This window comes from Silurus meridionalis, chromosome 24, assembly GCF_014805685.1.
Source record: "Silurus meridionalis isolate SWU-2019-XX chromosome 24, ASM1480568v1, whole genome shotgun sequence".
In the NCBI taxonomy this organism is placed as follows: Eukaryota; Metazoa; Chordata; class Actinopteri; order Siluriformes; family Siluridae; genus Silurus; species Silurus meridionalis.
Window position 1 is genome coordinate 15343986 of NC_060907.1, and position 16814 is coordinate 15360799.

The 16814-nt window shown below is 42.2% G+C and overlaps 4 protein-coding genes across 6 annotated transcripts; 2 read left to right on the forward strand and 2 right to left on the reverse strand.

Moving 5' to 3' along the window:
- The first annotated feature begins 17 nt into the window (after window positions 1-17).
- Window positions 18-8765, forward strand: blzf1 (basic leucine zipper nuclear factor 1). 3 transcript variants are annotated; one of them, XM_046838413.1, is made up of 7 exons: window positions 18-96; window positions 2163-2261; window positions 2345-2772; window positions 2906-3123; window positions 3461-3589; window positions 7819-8044; window positions 8167-8765. In XM_046838413.1, exons 2-7 carry the CDS (start codon window positions 2216-2218, stop codon window positions 8347-8349), a joined length of 1230 nt encoding a protein of 409 aa, XP_046694369.1. In that variant the 5' UTR covers window positions 18-96; window positions 2163-2215; the 3' UTR covers window positions 8350-8765. The 3 variants fall into 3 exon arrangements, with proteins under 3 accessions (XP_046694369.1, XP_046694371.1, XP_046694370.1); XM_046838415.1 differs by having other exon boundaries at window positions 2906-3105; XM_046838414.1 differs by lacking the exon at window positions 18-96 and adding an exon at window positions 199-485.
- A 741-nt stretch (window positions 8766-9506) lies between these two features.
- trmt10c (tRNA methyltransferase 10C, mitochondrial RNase P subunit) lies at window positions 9507-11758 on the reverse strand. Its single transcript, XM_046838401.1, has one exon. It carries the CDS (start codon window positions 11150-11152, stop codon window positions 9698-9700), a length of 1455 nt encoding a protein of 484 aa, XP_046694357.1. The 5' UTR covers window positions 11153-11758; the 3' UTR covers window positions 9507-9697.
- txnl4b (thioredoxin-like 4B) lies at window positions 10906-15401 on the forward strand. The gene is made up of 4 exons (XM_046838442.1): window positions 10906-11042; window positions 12172-12427; window positions 12565-12716; window positions 15058-15401. The coding sequence occupies exons 2-4, from the start codon at window positions 12296-12298 to the stop codon at window positions 15221-15223; spliced, it is 450 nt and encodes a 149-aa protein (XP_046694398.1). The 5' UTR covers window positions 10906-11042; window positions 12172-12295; the 3' UTR covers window positions 15224-15401.
- Window positions 15392-16561, reverse strand: si:ch73-41e3.7 (uncharacterized protein LOC572312 homolog). The gene has a single exon (XM_046838425.1). The coding sequence runs from the start codon at window positions 16466-16468 to the stop codon at window positions 15461-15463; it is 1008 nt and encodes a 335-aa protein (XP_046694381.1). The 5' UTR covers window positions 16469-16561; the 3' UTR covers window positions 15392-15460.
- Between the last annotated feature and the right edge of the window lie 253 nt (window positions 16562-16814).

The window sequence follows — 16814 nt, forward strand, 5'->3', positions numbered from 1 at the left end:
CTGTTTCCAGAGGGCGGCGATAAACAGCATTTCGACCGGAATTGCGACTGGTGGTGAAGAAGGCGGAATATGGCGACTTCCGGTTCAGGATTTGAGGTACGTGGAGCGGTTGCTTGTGTTTTTGTTGTTTTAATGTGAATATACTAGTCTATTTGCTTGTCGTTTTTAAAGTATTTTGTTTGGAAATAAAGCCATTTTGTTTTTTCATTAAATTTCCATGAGAAATTTATAGAAAGTGTGATGTCATAGGTTATCTCTAATCTGCCAGTACCAGGATAAAGAGCCATAAAAACAGTCATTATATTATAACAACATCAACTATAATTAAACTGCCTCTAAAGGCAGTTACTAAATTCATAAACACCTTTATCGCTTTATTTATAAGATAAACTGCGGTTTTTTCAGATGAACTGTATTTTAGTGTGTTTGTTTAAAGGCCTCCCTCTGTCCTGGGTGTAATCTCGAGATAAATCATTCAAACTAAGGTAATAGCTGTGATATTTAGCATTTACTAGTGTTATATGATCTAAAAACCTTTCTCCTGAACTGGTTTTGTAATTTTAAAAAAATCTACACATTTATAAATCATTTCCACTTATATAAATAAAGGAGTTTTCTGAATCAGTTCCTCTTTTGAGACTGATTTTGATTTCTCAAATGTATATAATGCTGTTTTTCATTCCAGTTTAGTTTTTTCTTGCTTTTATACATATTTAGGTAGGCCATGAAGGAGATATTGTGATAGAAGAGACCTTTCGATTGAGTAAACGTACAAAAGTATTTGCCTTCAAATGTACTTAAGTATCTAAAGTACTATGAATTATTATGGCTCTTCTTCTTCTTCTTCTTTCGGCTTCTCCCATTAGGGGTCACCACAACAGATCATCCGTCTCCATACCCCCCTGTCCTCCACTGCCTCTTTCAACCCAAATACCTGCATGTCCTCCCTCACCACATTCCATATTCTGCCTCCTTGGTCTTCCTTATTTCCTCCTTTGTGGTGGCTCCATCCTCAGCATTCTCCTACTGATGTACCCCATGTCCCTCCTCTGCACATGTCCAAACCATCTCAATCTCGCCTCCCTCACCTTGTCTCCAAAACGTCCTACATGCGCTAATAATGTTCCTGTTATCATTTTTATCACAAGACTCTTAACCTAATCAACTAAGTTTATGTGAAAAGACTCTGTTACTCTGAACACACTGATCTATAAATAGAATGATATTAATGAGTCAAACGCTGATTGATTTCTATAAAAACTATAGCGCGCGATTGGCGGATTGCTGTGTGTTTGACCAGTGAAGTTTTTATTCTCATAATTAAAAAAGAACGACTGATTTCTGGAAATGTACAGGCGCATCTCAACAAATTAGAATGTTGTAGGAAAGTTCATTTATTTGAGTTCATTTATTCAACTCGAATTGTAAAACTCGTGTATTAAATAAATGTAATGCACACAGACTGAAGTAGTTTAAGTCTTTGGGTCTTTAATCGTGATGATTTTGGCTCACGTTTGACAAAAACCCACAAATTCATATATTTCACATATTTCGTAGGAAGGTAATTATCCTTAAAGCGATATTACATCTACAGTGCCAGTCAAAACACACCTAGTGTTTTAATGATGTTTGAAAGAGACGTGCATGTTCCTTTCCTTTCTATGCAACAGACTACGCTATAAACAGTATGAAGATTTACTTTGACCAAACAAATGTATAAATGTACACACGTTAATCTATTTTCATCGGAAGTTCTCCCTTAACACGAACAACAGCTTTAAACACTCACGGAAATATCGTGATATAAATTTCAGCTCATATCGCCTACCCCTAATTAGGGGTCTTCTGTCTACAGAGCTTTCTCCCAGTCACTCTCTAATTCTTGTTTGCTTCTACCTTTTGCTTAAAACATGCATGAGGCTCAAAACCAAAAAAAAAAAAAAAGACTAGGTGTTTCCAAATTTTTGACAGGTTTCCAGAGACTGCTGTTTGCTGTATTTATTTATTTATTTTTTGTTGGGGTTCTGTGTAATTGTATTAATATGTATTATTAATATTTTTTTCTATATTTGTTCATTATTAAATATACCTTCATAGTTTTACATTCTCTGTTAATTCCCTATTAACTTTCTTTTTTTATTTATTTTTTTCTCCACCTAAAGATTTAAGGCAAATCATAGAGACCTACATATTCACGCAACATTTCATCCAGTTGATGCTTAAAGGATCGTCTCCAACCATGTCGACTGACATCATGAAAGGTAAGTGATATTTTAGTGTTATTTATATAAATCAGACACTTTCTGAATTTCTCAATCAGACACTTCCTGGACTCCTCTTGTAGTTGTGTCAGTGCGTGGCCCTGGTGATGGCATGGAGATGGCCAAACCTGCAGCGAGCCTGGAGAAGTCTGTAGAGACTCTGTCTTTAAAGGCGTCTCCACCCCGACAGTCTCCCAGACCAGCGCCGGCGTCCCCTGGCGTCCTTCACCTGGGAAAAGTGAACAGGGATTCGTGCGCCGAGGTGGAGGCCGTGCGCATCGTCGTCCCACGTGCCGCCATTGTCCGGAGTACCAGAGCGCCCGGCATCCACGCCGACAGCAAGTCGGATGAAAGAGGATCGGGGTCTCCGCACCATGCCGACGATCGTCCTCCGTCCCCTTCCCCAGAGCCGCTGGACTATAAGAGCATTGTGGAGAAGCTGCAGAACTCCGAGCGCAGGCTGCTGCAGGACAAGGAGGGGCTTTCGAACCAGCTGCGTGTTCAGACCGAGGTGCGACCATGCTGCGTTTTATGTGCTCGTGATGAATTCGCTCCACGGTGAAACCGCTGTCATGCAGCCAGTACGTCTGAATAAGAATTTTAATATATTAATTGAAATCAATAACATTTGTTCTTCTGTGCAGGTAAACAGAGAACTCAAGAAGCTTCTTGTGGCCTCAGTAGGGGACGACTTGCAGTATCACTTTGAGCGACTGTCGCGGGAGAAGAACCATCTCATTCTGGAGAACGAGGTTCTGTGCCGCAACCTGGCGCACACGGCTGAGCAGCTGGAGCGCATGAGTATTCAGTGTGACGTGTGGAGGAGCAAATTCCTTGCCAGCCGGTTGGTGTTTTCCTGCAGGTGTTGCCTACACCTTCAATTAGATGTTAATAATAGTTTTTCCAGGTTGCGTCTGCCCTGCCCTGGACATAAAAGGTCATTATGCAGTATGAGAGCGGCCTCTAGAGGCAAATCACTGACACCACGTGATTTGCCAAAACCTTCCCATAGTTCCCAACATTTCCTATTGTAATATAATAAAATACAACAAATACCTACAATTACAAATACTGCTCCACAAAACTCATTATTAAACACACTTTTTCTATTACAGATTTAATCAGTGTGATCTGTACTGCAGGATGTTTTACAGGCAGTGTTCTCTGTTCTAATCACATGTCGCTCTGTGTGAATCCAGAGTGATGGCTGAGGAGTTGACTAACTCCCGAGCTGCTCTCCAGCGACAGACCAGAGAGGCTCAAACCGCCATCCAGGACCTGCTGCGTGAGCGAGAGGAGTTCTCCCAAGACATGATGCACACACACAGGTACCACCTAGATAAAGTGAATAGTCAACAAAAGCCTTGTGGGTAAATCTGTATACAGGTTTAGAGTGGGCTGAGATATTGTTCCACAAAGCTGACTATATAATATACAACAACATTATGCATATAATATATATATATATATATATATATATATATATATATATATATATATATATATATATATATATATATATATACAGTGGAACCTCGGGTTACGAATTTAATTCGTTCCGGTACTTTATTCGTAACCTGAAAAGTTCGTATCCCGATACAAATTTCCCCATAATAATGAACAGAAACTTCGGTAATTCGTTCTGGACAACCAAAAATATTACTTAAATAAAAATTAAGGCAATATTCACTAATATTATTTACTTTTAACATATATTAAAATCATACCACATAAAAACATACAAAAGAGGAAAAGATCTTTACCGGTACTTTCCTTTGAGAAGACTCGCTGCAGGAGACGACGTCAGAGAAGGGGAGGAGGGAGAGTTATTGTTTGAAGGAGAATCTTATTATATTATATTATTTATATATTATTATATATTATATTATAGAATATTAAAGACAGTGTTATTAACACGAACGCTGAGACAATTGTTGCATTAGAGGAAAATGAGAGCTGTTTCTTTAAGGCTACTATCAGTTGGTATTGAAGTCCAGAGTGAAATTCATTATGGGTATTGTACTGGAAAAGACTGTAACCCTGCTAATCTATCTTCATAAAAACAAGTAAAGTGGTTATGCATCGGCTAATGTTGTCCATCTCATCATTCCACGAGCATCAACTAACGAGTTGTTACGCTGCTGCCGGGAAAAGTTCAAGCGGATAAGTAACACGATGCTCTCGCTAGGGACACAGGACGCTAACTGATGTGACGAGCTGCGTGGATAGAGCAAAACAACCAACTTGCCTGCGATTTTTGGTGAGCGACGTCGTATCCCGATATATTGTTCGTAACCAGGGGCAAAAATTTTGATGAACTGCGATTCGTAACCTGAATTATACGTATGCCGGGGCGTTTGTAACCCGAGGTTCCACTGTGTGTATATATATATATATATATAATACACCCACACACACTGTATTGTCCTGAGTATGACAACCCTGATTATAAGAGAGCCTTTTTTTTTTTAACCACTGGTATCAGCATTTCTAAGACTTTGTTTTAGGATCTCCATCTCCTGACATTACATTGACATGCTATATTTCTTGGCTGCTTGACAGTTGTTGGATAGCTCTAACAGATAAATGAGTGTTTATCACCATAAGTTTAACATTTGCATCACGAGCTCACAGTGTCTGGTTTACTTGGCCGACTTTTGAACTGCTATGTTCTGGACAGACAGTCGCCATCATGCAGTCCTGTAAACAAGCACAGTTTTTCAGTTTGCTTCAGTCCAGGGAACTCGTTTACCTGTTTTTGGCACCAGCTATTTTCGCGGGTGTACGGTATTATTGACATGGTCAAGTGTGTTCAAAACAGTTTGTAAAATATCATATGAAAAAAAGAATTATCAATATACATTTTTGAAGATGAATAGATAGATGGGTGGATGGATTGAAGAATGAACGTGAGGACAGATGGATGGACTGATTAATTTATTGATAGGTTGATGGATGGATGGCTGGATGGAGAGATGGTTGATGGACAGGCTGAGAAATTGAAGGATAAATGTGTGGATGGGAGGTATAAGGGGTTGATTGTTGGATAGATGGATAGATGGGTTGATGGGGGTTGATTGGATGAATGGATGGATTGAAGGATGGATGTGTAGAGGATAGATGGGTTGATGGACAGATGGGTGGATTGATTGAAGAATGAATGTGTGGACAGATGAATTTATGGATGAATGTGTTGATAAATGATGGGGAATTGCTAAGTGGATTGACATACAGATGGGTAAGTGGATGGATTTATGGATCAATTAAAGGATGGATGGATGGATGAATGTGTGGGCGGATGGATGGATGGATGGATGTGTGGTGGATGGATGGATGGATGTGTGGGCGGGTGGATGGATGGATGGATGTGGGCGGGTGGATGGATGGATGGATGGATGTGGGCGGTGGATGGATGGATGGATGGATGAATGTGTGCGGGTGGATGGATGGATGGATGGATGGATGTGGGCGGATGTGTGGCGGGTGGATGGATGGATGGATGGATGTGTGGGCGGGTGGATGGATGGATGGATGGATGTGGGCGGGTGGATGGATGGATGGATGGATGTGTGGCGGGTGGATGGATGGATGGATGGATGGATGATGTGTGGATGGATGGATGGATGGATGATGGATGGATGGAAGCGGGTGGATGGATGAATGTGGGTGGGTGGATGGATGAATGGATGGATGGATGAATGTGGGTGGGTGGATGGATGATGTGGATGGGCGGATGGATGGATGAATGGATGGATGGATGTGATGGATGGATGAATGGATGGATGGATGGATGGATGTGATGGATGGATGATGGATGGATGGATGATGGATGATGGATGGATGTGGATGGATGATGGATGGATGGATGGATGGATGTGATGGATGGATGGGCGGATGGATGGATGATGGATGGATGATGGATGGATGGATGGATGGATGGATGTGGATGGATGATGGATGGATGGATGTGGATGGATGGATGGATGGATGGATGATGTGGATGGATGGATGGATGGATGGATGGATGGATGGATGATGGATGGATGATGGATGATGGATGGATGGACGGATGGATGGATGGATGGATGATGGATGGATGGGTGGATGGATGGATGGATGTGGATGGATGGATGGATGGATGGATGGATGGGCGGGTGGATGGATGAATGTGGGTGGGTGGATGGATGGATGGATGTGTGGGCGGGTGGGTGGATGGATGGATGGATGGATGAATGTGTGGTGGATGGATGGATGTGTGGATGGATGGATGGGCGGGTGGATGGATGAATGTGGATGGGCGGATGGATGGATGGATGGATGTGTGGATGGCGGATGGATGGATGGATGTGGATGGGCGGATGGATGGATGGATGTGTGGATAGGCGGATGGATGGATGGATGTGGATGGCGGATGGATGGATGGATGTGGATAGGCGGATGGATGGATGGATGTGGATGGGCGGATGGATGGATGATGGATGGATGATGGATGGATGGATGGGCGGGTGGATGGATGGATGTGTGGATGGCGGATGGATGGATGGATGTGTGGATGGGCGGATGGATGGATGGATGTGTGGATGGGCGGATGGATGGATGGATGGATGGATGGATGGATGGGTGGATGGATGGATGAATGTGGGCGGATGGATGGATGGAAGCGGGTGGATGGATGAATATGTGGGTGGGTGGATGGATGGATGGATGAATGTGTGGGCGGGTGGATGGATGGATGGAAGGCGGGTGGATGGATGAATGTGTGGGTGGGTGGATGGATGGATGTGTGGGCGGGTGGGTGGATGGATGGATGGATGGATGAATGTGTGGGCGGGTGGATGGATAGATGAATGTGTGGAGGGGTGGATGGCATGATTCTGATAGTTAAGAAATCAAAACGCATGACAGTTGCAGTCAAAATACAGAACCTTTTTATCATGCAAATTTTGCAATTGACTTAAAAAAAAAAGAAAAAACATTTTGGCAATCACACAATGTAACAATCCCACAAGAAAAACACACAGCTGTACCCTCACCAGTGCCACAGTGAAAGTGGACCTCCTCATTGTTCTATTGCTGTATAATAAAAATTCATATCGTAACATAAATAAACATTCGGTATGAACCGGTATACCACCCAGCACTACGATGGATGGATTGATTAATGGATAGATGAATTAATGGAGGGAGGTGTGGCTTGATGGATGAATTGATGGATCCCTGGAACCTAACATGACCAAGGAATAATTCATACATGCATTTAACATTTTAGATCAATATATTTTATGTTTGTATTGTAAAGATTTCACTCCTATTTTGTTATTCTGTATAATGTATATTTATTTTTTATCTGAAGCTCCATATACTGTTTGATAGTTAAACTCTCCACTGACATGAACCCTGCTCATTTAGACTACTGAAAAATCTGTACTTTTGTTACATTACAGCCATTAAGCTCACACACACACACACACACACACACACACACACACACACACACACAAACACTATTAAGTAAACCACATCAGCATTCTCAGTGTGTATTCCTGTGAATTTGTAGGTCTCTGGAGCAGCTGCTTGTCTCGCTGCAGTGGGGCAGACAGCAAACCTACTACCCCAGCGCACAGCCGCTCAGCACCGGAGAACTGGCCGTGGCCAATCACAAGCTGGCCAACGCCATCAACTCTCACCTGCTGGGGAACATCAGCACGAGCAGCAGCACATGCGTGAAGAACAGCTCAGCTACAGAGCTCTGCAACACACCAGCTGAGAAGATGGCAGAAAAGGTTTACTGTTGCTTTTGTAGTCTTTCGTTTCACTTAAATTTTTTTTTCTTTCAATAAATATGAAGTGATGACAAAAGCACGATTGCTGCTTTATATTCTTTATCCGTTATTTCCCGGTGTAGGTACTCAGGATTCTGGATCCCATTTCCTGCCCTGACGCCGCCGGCGACTTGGCCACTCCCGACTCCGGTTCTCCTTTCCTTCCTAATAAGAAAAGCATCGGACGTTTCCACCCGTACACACGCTACGAAAACATCACCTTTAACTGCTGTGAGCGCTGCACTGGGGAGCTGCTCGTGCTCTGAGACCAACTCGCCTTATAGGAATTCTCCTTTTTTTTTTTTTTTTTTTTTTACCCAGTCTCCTTTTACTGCATCTGTAGTATGTAAATTATAACAAATACAACAACTGACACAATGTGGTGGTTTTGAGGAAGTGGTTTTGTGGTGTTCAGATCCTCCAAGGATCCTCGATGTAGCCCCGTTCTGCTTTCTTCCTTCATTTCCCCATTCTCATTATTTCCACCTTCCTTCTAGTAACAAGGATTAGGGATGCTTTACTGTAACATAACCACAGGCCTGACTTTTTCCTTTTTTTTTAATATATTAAAGTATTTTTCAACCAAACCTGGACAGTTTGGAAATAACACTTCATCACATTGTTGATGTTTTACTGAGGATTTCATTGCATTAATTAAAAAACACCAAACAAACAAAATTCACTTATGGTCTTATGGTGATGAAAACAGTTGCAGGGGTTCTGTTGGTATAATTAATGTGCAATAAATAATGTCTTTGTATATAAACACCAAAGAGAGAAAAAATAAGTGATTGATCATATAGTCCAATATCAGAACAGAAGTAATTGCATTTTTTTTCTCCTCTTTATATTATTTTTTTCTGTAACTCAAAGCTGATGTAATTTTTTTATTTGCTTGTGTTAGTGTGTGACTTGAATCATCTTTGCACAACTATTTATACAAGACATATTGAGTGAAACTCTGGGTGTTGGTTTACCCGAAGTGTGTCGCTGCGTTTGCCCGAGTTTCTCGTGATCGGTACTTTGGCGAGTGCGTGGGTGAACACAGAGCTTGTTACTGTTGAATTAGCAGGTTGTACTCGAGGCAGTATTTGTTTATCTATATGTATATATATCAGTAGTAGTTTTTCATTTCTGCAGAAGTGAATCTCTGTTTTGTGAAACTTTTTCAAACTCGTCTGCACATTTTGTAATTGCGTGAAACTAAGAGAATATGGTGCGTGTGTGAGTTGAGGTTTATCTGATCTGAATTTCACACCAATTAAAATGCTGTTTTTGGCAAAAAAAAACAAAACATTGTTGGCCTTTTTTTTTTAATCATTTGGTGTTTCATTCATAATCATGTAAATTATGACTATATACATGCTGCTGAAGAGACTGTGTATGAATAAGATAAATACAGCAACATTTTTGAAAAATTAAGTCTTTTTTAAAAAAATTTTTATTTCCTTTCAGAGCAGAGTTGAGTTAATGGTCCGGGTAAAGAGGGAATCGTTTTTTTAACATTACAAAATAAATCAGTACAGAAAGAACACATTTTTGTATTTGTGAAATGTGAAATTCAGTAGACGATGTTTGTTCCTTTGCAGAAAAATCATCCCCAGTGTTATAAGGCTAATCTTCCTCCCACCAGTTTCTTTTTCTTTCCACTTTTCTGCCTTCCTCAAGTTTGCTTTTCAGGGCAATCCGCAGTCTGCTCTGTCCGGATAAGTTTTCCGAAAGTCCGACCGTTTGTTTGGATGCCACATCGCTTCTATTTGTGTGTTTCTGTCTCTGTTTACTCAAAAATATTGGGTTTCGTTCCCCCTCTTTGAAAGATGGCTGATTGTTTTTTTCCGTTCTTTCAACCGTGTCTTTACTCCTATGATGATGGAAACCGTCGTGTTTCCTCTTGGGCACGAACTCCAGCGCTTTCTCCCAGCTGCCCGTCTCCTTGACAGTCATCAGGATGCGGATCATCTGGTCCAGCGTCAGGTTCTTGGCCCCGATTTCCCAGTGCAGGTACTCGTCCAGAGGCAGCCTTGCCGTGGAGAGCTTGAGACGCTTGGCGTTGGCCAGAGAAGCTCCAGATTGGATGGATCGGTCCACCATGGCTCCGATGATGTACACCTTGGTGTGGTCGAAGGTGCGGAGAACGTTGGGGGAATCGGCAGTCAGGTATACGAGATCCTCTCGGGGAAACAGGTCTACGTGACGCTGGTGGGTAGCGGTGACGAAAAGACGGTCCCATGCCTCCTGACCGTAGCGTCTGAGAAGCTCCCGCTGATAAGCGCCATCCGGCTGCAGGTTGCAGAAGTGCAAATGGAAAGAGTCCACTGAGCGCCGGTTCCAGCCTTCTGTCTCCATCAGCTGCGAGATCGTGTTTTCCATCTCACGCCTCGACATGTGCTGGTCGTAGCTCATATCATAGACCAGCGGCTGGCCATACAGCATGGCCTGCGCCGCTCTCCAGCCCAACAGCCGGTCTGCGGAACGAGTCCAAAACTGCATAAGAAAAGTGTTTTTCAATTTGGGTTCTCCTTCACCTTCTTCTTCTGCGTCTTCCAATCCCGTCTCCTCCTTCACCAACTCGACTGACCTCTCAGTCTTCCTTTTCTCCTTTTTCTCTCTGTTGGCCTTCTTATGGCCCTCTTTTATAGCCAAATACCTGAGGTACTTCCTCTTAGAGGACTTAGTGGTGAGTTCTGCAAGCGTCTCCAGCTGCTCCTCTGTGACGTCATCGGGGACTTGTTTTCCAGCTTGCCGCCACATGTCCACCAGAGTACGACTCCTCTCTACCGGAGAACCTCCTCCTGCTGCTTCTTCTCCTCCAGTTTCTGCTTCTCTGTCCTCCTTCTGTTTGTCATCTTGTGAAACCTGGGATCTCATTACGGACTTCCAGACATCTAGGTCCAGCTCAGGTTTCTGCTGTGGAGCATCTTTTCTCAAAACCGAGCCAGTACTCAGGGATCGGCTTGGGGTAAGAGCTGAGCACGATGTGAACAAATTGGGAGCGTGATATTTCACGAGTGTGCAAGCCGGAGAGAGAAACCTCCTCATCACAGACACAGTGTGAACCCTGAGCAACATCACGAGCTGCGCGTTTACAACAAGAGGGAAGCGAATATACACAAATATAGCTGGACGATTAACCTGTTAGCTGAGAGGCATAAATGTGCCATGACCTGCAAGAACACCAGAAACAGAAGCGCAATGCTCCTCTGTCTTAGGTCACGTTGATTCTCGTTGCGTCATCTATTTTCGGTCGTAGTGAAACAAAGCATAGTCGACGTTATATACTCATTTCCAACCCACCACAAATGTTAAGTCGTGAAATTACAAAATGTTTGAGACGTCAACTAAGGAACGACAAATATATATTCCAAGAGGGTGCTTGTTTTTTTAATTCAAGTTAAATTAGGTAACATGTTTTGACCCGAACAGCGTTTAACGTTGCTCTGCTGAAGATTTCCGCTCAGTCCTGCATGGAGCCGTGTTCCAAATCCTGCACCCTCGAGCGCACGAGTTTCCGCTTAGGTGAATGCAGACTCAGGCATATAACAAGACGTTATTTGGGACAGGACCACGGTGCACTGTTTCCCCTGGTCCAGCAAAAATCCCGCCTTCTGAGCGATGATTGGCTGGTGGTCTGATTTTGGTCCAATCAGAGCGCTTGTATTTTTTTCGTACGCTATATGGAAACCGGAACACACTTGGAGCCACGAGCTTGAAGTGAGGATAGGTCTGGCTCTTTTCAAAGATTCGGCTCTTTTGGCTCGGCTCTTTTAGAAGAGCCGGCTCTTACGGATCCTAAAATGGCTCTTCATTAAGTATCACTCAGAGCTTTCTATTTGATCCCAGTTTAGCCATTATTAACGTTTTTTCAATTGTAAACATTTTTATGATTCAGTGTTTTCATAAAAGCTTTATTTTTATACATTTTCTTTATTACACAATAATTGTTTTACATTTTCATCAAGCCTTTAAACGAACAACTAAACCCAGAACCACAGCAACCACATCAAAATAATAATGGCCACAGTCTTAACATTACGACACTTTAGATAATAATAATAATAATAAAAATATATTTTTTCTTTTTTCCTCAGCTTGCCATAACTGACTTTCTCGTTAGAGCTGAAGATTCGGTTCTTCCCGACAGGAGTCGGTTCTTTTTGTTCGCCACAAATAATTGGCTCTTCGAACCGACTCGTTCACGAACAACACATCACAATGAGTTTGTTTTTGCCGAAACTATCGAGTAAAAAGGAGGTCGATGAAGTGATCAAAACAGTCGCAGAGAAAGTGCTGGTGTTGCGCTTCGGACGAGATGAAGACTCCGTGTGCATGCAACTCGACGAAATTGTAAGTCGTGATCTAGTGATCCAATGATCCAATGATCTGGTGATCTGGAGCCATACAGCTATACAGAATGATGTACTACAAATATATCATGGGTCCCCTCTGTGTTTTCTAATACACCTTTCTCTTCCTCATGACAGCTTTCCAAAACCTCCCATGACCTGAGTAAAATGACTTCTATATATTTGGTGGATGTGGATAAAATGCCTGTTTATACCCGCTATTTCGACATCAGTTACATTCCATCAATCGTCTTCTTCTTCAATGGACAGCACATGAAGGTCGATTATGGGTGAGGACAGAAGTATTAAAGCTATTTGGGTGCAGGTGAAATTAACACCTGCACTCACAGACATCCTACTGTTCACTAAAGAGTAAAACATACAAATATTCTGCTTTTATTGGTCTTAACAATCATTGATCAGAAAATAAGCAAGAATTAAATAAACCTGAAGACCCCCAAGAGCTGTGATTTCACTTGCGGCGAATTGTTTCGGGGGAAAGCGGAAGAGACCGTTTTACCCGTGCAGTCGACTTGTACACAGGGGTGAAGTCATGATAATGATCAAGATGTCTGATGAGAAAATGTGCCATTTGTTGATTATTTGCCACAGTGAGAGATAGACAAATAGACAGAGAGAAAGATAGACAGAACAGCAGACAGTTAAAAGACAGATGGACATCTAGACGGAGAAATAGACAGACAGATCAGAGGGAAAGTCCCCTGGTACAGCACAGTTAAATACATTATCTCACAAAAGTGAGTACACCCCTAACATTTCAGCAAACCATTTTATCCGATCTTCTCAAGGGACAATACTGTAGAAATGAAACTTGGATATATTTTAGAGGAGTCAATGTGCAGGTTGTGTAGCAGTATAGATCTACTGTCCTCTGAAAATAACTCAACATACAGCCATTATTGTCTAAATAACTGGCAACCAAAGTGAGTATGTGAACATGTCAAAACTTTGTCCAAAGTGTCAATATATTGTGAGAGCACCATTAATTCAGTACTGCCTAAATCCTCCTGGGCATGAAATTCACTAGAGCTGCACAGATTGTTGCTGAGATCCTCTTCCATTCCTCCATAATCACACCACGGAGCTGCTGGATGTTGGACACATGGTGCTTCTTCACATTCCGCTTGAGGATGCCCAACAGGTTCTCAATAGGGTTCAGGTCTGGAGACATACTTGGCCACTCCATCACCTTTACCTTCAGCTTCCTCAGAAAGGCAGTTGGTCATCTTGGTGCTGCGTTTGGTGTCGTTATTATGTTGGAAAGCAGTACAGAATTTCTCATGTTGTCCTTTAGAACCGCAGCTCCCCAGTACCAGCAGCACTCATGCAGCCCCAGACCATGATGCTACTACCACCATGCTTGACTGTAGGCAAGACACAATTTTCTTGGTTCCCCTCACCACTGCGTCACACATGCTGGACATCATCTGATCCAAACAAGTTTATTTTAGTCTCATCAGACCACAGGACATGGTTCTAGTAATTCATGATCTTGGACAGGTCGTCTTCAGCAAACTGTTTGTGTGTTTTCTTGTAAACCAGCTTCAGAAGAAGCTCCTTCTGGGACGACGGAGATGCAAACTGAATTGTTGCAGTGTGTGCAGTGCGTACGGTCTGAGTACTGACCTCTAAAGCAACGCTGCAGCACTCATGTCTGTGTTTTGAAGCAGCTTCTGCACCTGACGCACACGATTTATTTGATGAACCCTTGTGAGGTCTGTTCCGAGGGGAACCCGTCTTAAAAAACTTTTGTATGACCCTGACCACTGTACTGTAACTCAGTTTCAGGGTGATACTGATCTTCTGATAGCCTGGGCATCTTTGTGGAGGGCAGCAATTCTAATTCTCAAATCCTCAGAGACTCTTTACCATGAGGTTCTATGTTGAAGATCCAGTGGTCAGTATGAGCAAATCGTCCTCAAAGCACCACATTTTAACTGCTCTAATACAAGATACACAAATTTGTATGGTTCTGCCAAGCAGACAAAAAACAAACATGATGAATAGGACATGTGACTTTGCAGATTACATATGACATACAGATTATCACTGAGGGTGCACTCACTTTTGTTGGCAGCTATTTTGAAAATAATTGCTGTATGTTGTTATTATTAGAGGATAGTAAATCTGTACTGCTGTATAAAGCTGCACATTGACCTTCAAGAAACAGAACAGAAAACAGAACCAGGATTAAACCAGAGCAGCGAGAACGTCTGCAGTATTTGCTAAATTCTTGCGGATTTATTGACCTACGATTTATTAAGCATATTAAGCCTGTGTTTTGGGCAGGAGTGTACATTTTTCCGCTACTAAAAAGGAGCCATCACAGGACTGTGGATCACATTGTTTGGGTATTGGATGATTCTCAGTAATGAAAATGACATGAGAACAGTTGGAGTCTGATTATTTCTGGTGACTGTGGTGTTTCTGTGGTGGTCTTTTATGGATGGATTACAACCAGACAAGAAGTTAACTATATGTTAGGTTTATCAGGAAAAAAACAATTTAAAGAAATATAGAGTAAATATGCACATCATAAAAGTATACACAGAGTATTTGTGTGTTCATGAGCTTCTGCATATCTTCATAATCCTGTATTATTTCCTTCAGGTCTCCAGATCATACTAAGTTTGTCGGATGCTTTAAAACGAAGCAGGACTTCATCGATCTTATTGAGGTGATCTATCGTGGTGCCATGAGAGGAAAACTGATCGTGCGAAGCCCTATCGATCCACGAAATATTCCTAAATACGATCTGCTCTACCATGGGATTTAGGTGTGAAATAAACCTCACACGTGAAGATTAGTTTTATGAAATGTAAGAAAATATGGGGATTTTTTGCTCGTATTTGTAAAGCATGACACTTTAGTTGTTTCCTGTGGAAATGCATTTTAGATTTTAGAAATTTGTATACTTGTAAAATTACCAATAAAAACAATCGTGTCACGATGTACATGAAGCTCTTTAATAAGCACATTTCCACCAAACATTATACACAAATAACTGTTCTAATTATTCTCTCTTAATAAAGTTCACATCTGAGATACAAGCATCTTCATTCAAGCATGCATTATTGTTTGGGTCGGTTGTGTCGCTTGGCTTTCTCGCTCCAAGGCTCCTGCTCCTAGTAATGATGGCAAATGGCGTCGGAGCAACCGCAGGTTTCGTCACTTTGGCAAAGAAACGAAATACCGATTCCATGCACACAGCAGGTGCCGTCTCATGGCACTGAGTCCCTGCTGACATCATCCTGCACCCTGCCTTGAGAGACCCCACCAGGCGGTTCTTTGGTTTGCTGCTCAGTACCCATGTACTGGAATGTTTCTTGATCCAGTCACGTCCTAAAGTTCCAAGTGGCTGATGCCAGAGGCTGTGCGACGAGTTGATGAAAGCCACAGCACACTTGCGTTGTTGGATCTGTTCCAAACGACAGCACAGGAGATGAACAAACGCTAATCCTCCGTAACCATGTGCCACTACTGCGATTTGCTCTGCAGTGCTGTTCAGGAGCATCTGATCCCACACTTGGTGCACATGCTCCTCTGGGGTCATTAATCCTTCATTAGGGTTCAGTAACAAAACAGCACAGGACTCCGCCAAAGCCCAGCGCACGTATGGGATCTGACTCCCTCTCTCTAGGCCTTCATAGGCTACAGCTCTCCAGCTCCATACGCCACACCTGATAGTGCCTTTATTTTGGATTAGGACCACCAGTGTCCCATGATGTCCTAAAGCTCCTGGACTCATGTAGATAAAACCAGGTGGATGGGAATCACATAGGTTACTTTTATCCAGATACACCTTGATCAGGTTGTACTTTTCTTCAAGCAGGCTATACACATGCTGGGAGATGTAGCAGCACAGAGATGTATGTTCTCTCATAGTCGCTTGGGCATCTTTGAGCTGGAATGGGAACTTGTAGGGTTTCTTAGTGTCCATATGGCAGAGCCGCCCATCCTCGGTGAAGGAATATGGGAAGTCTGATGTAGTCTTATTGCTTACTTTAGAATTCTCCAGCATTGTTATAACCTAAACCTGAGTCGTGGGAGAAATAGTGCAGAAAATCAGACAATAAGTAAATGTAATCAGGTCCCTGTGGTTGTGTTTTCTGTTCTAACACACACCTGATTCAAGGCGTCTTCAAATTGCTAAGTGAAATCAGGTGTTTCACCTTCACGTTTCAACTTCTTCACTTCCATATTGAAGCTAAATATAACATTTAAGACTTGGAGTTTTAGGATTTATTTAAATTTTGTTTTAATCAGAAATGAATGAAACTTGTAGTTTTGTTTTTATAAATAAAGTTCCTCAGAAATCCCGCTCATAAACATTTGTCTTGATGAGAGGAATAGCAAGAACTATCACA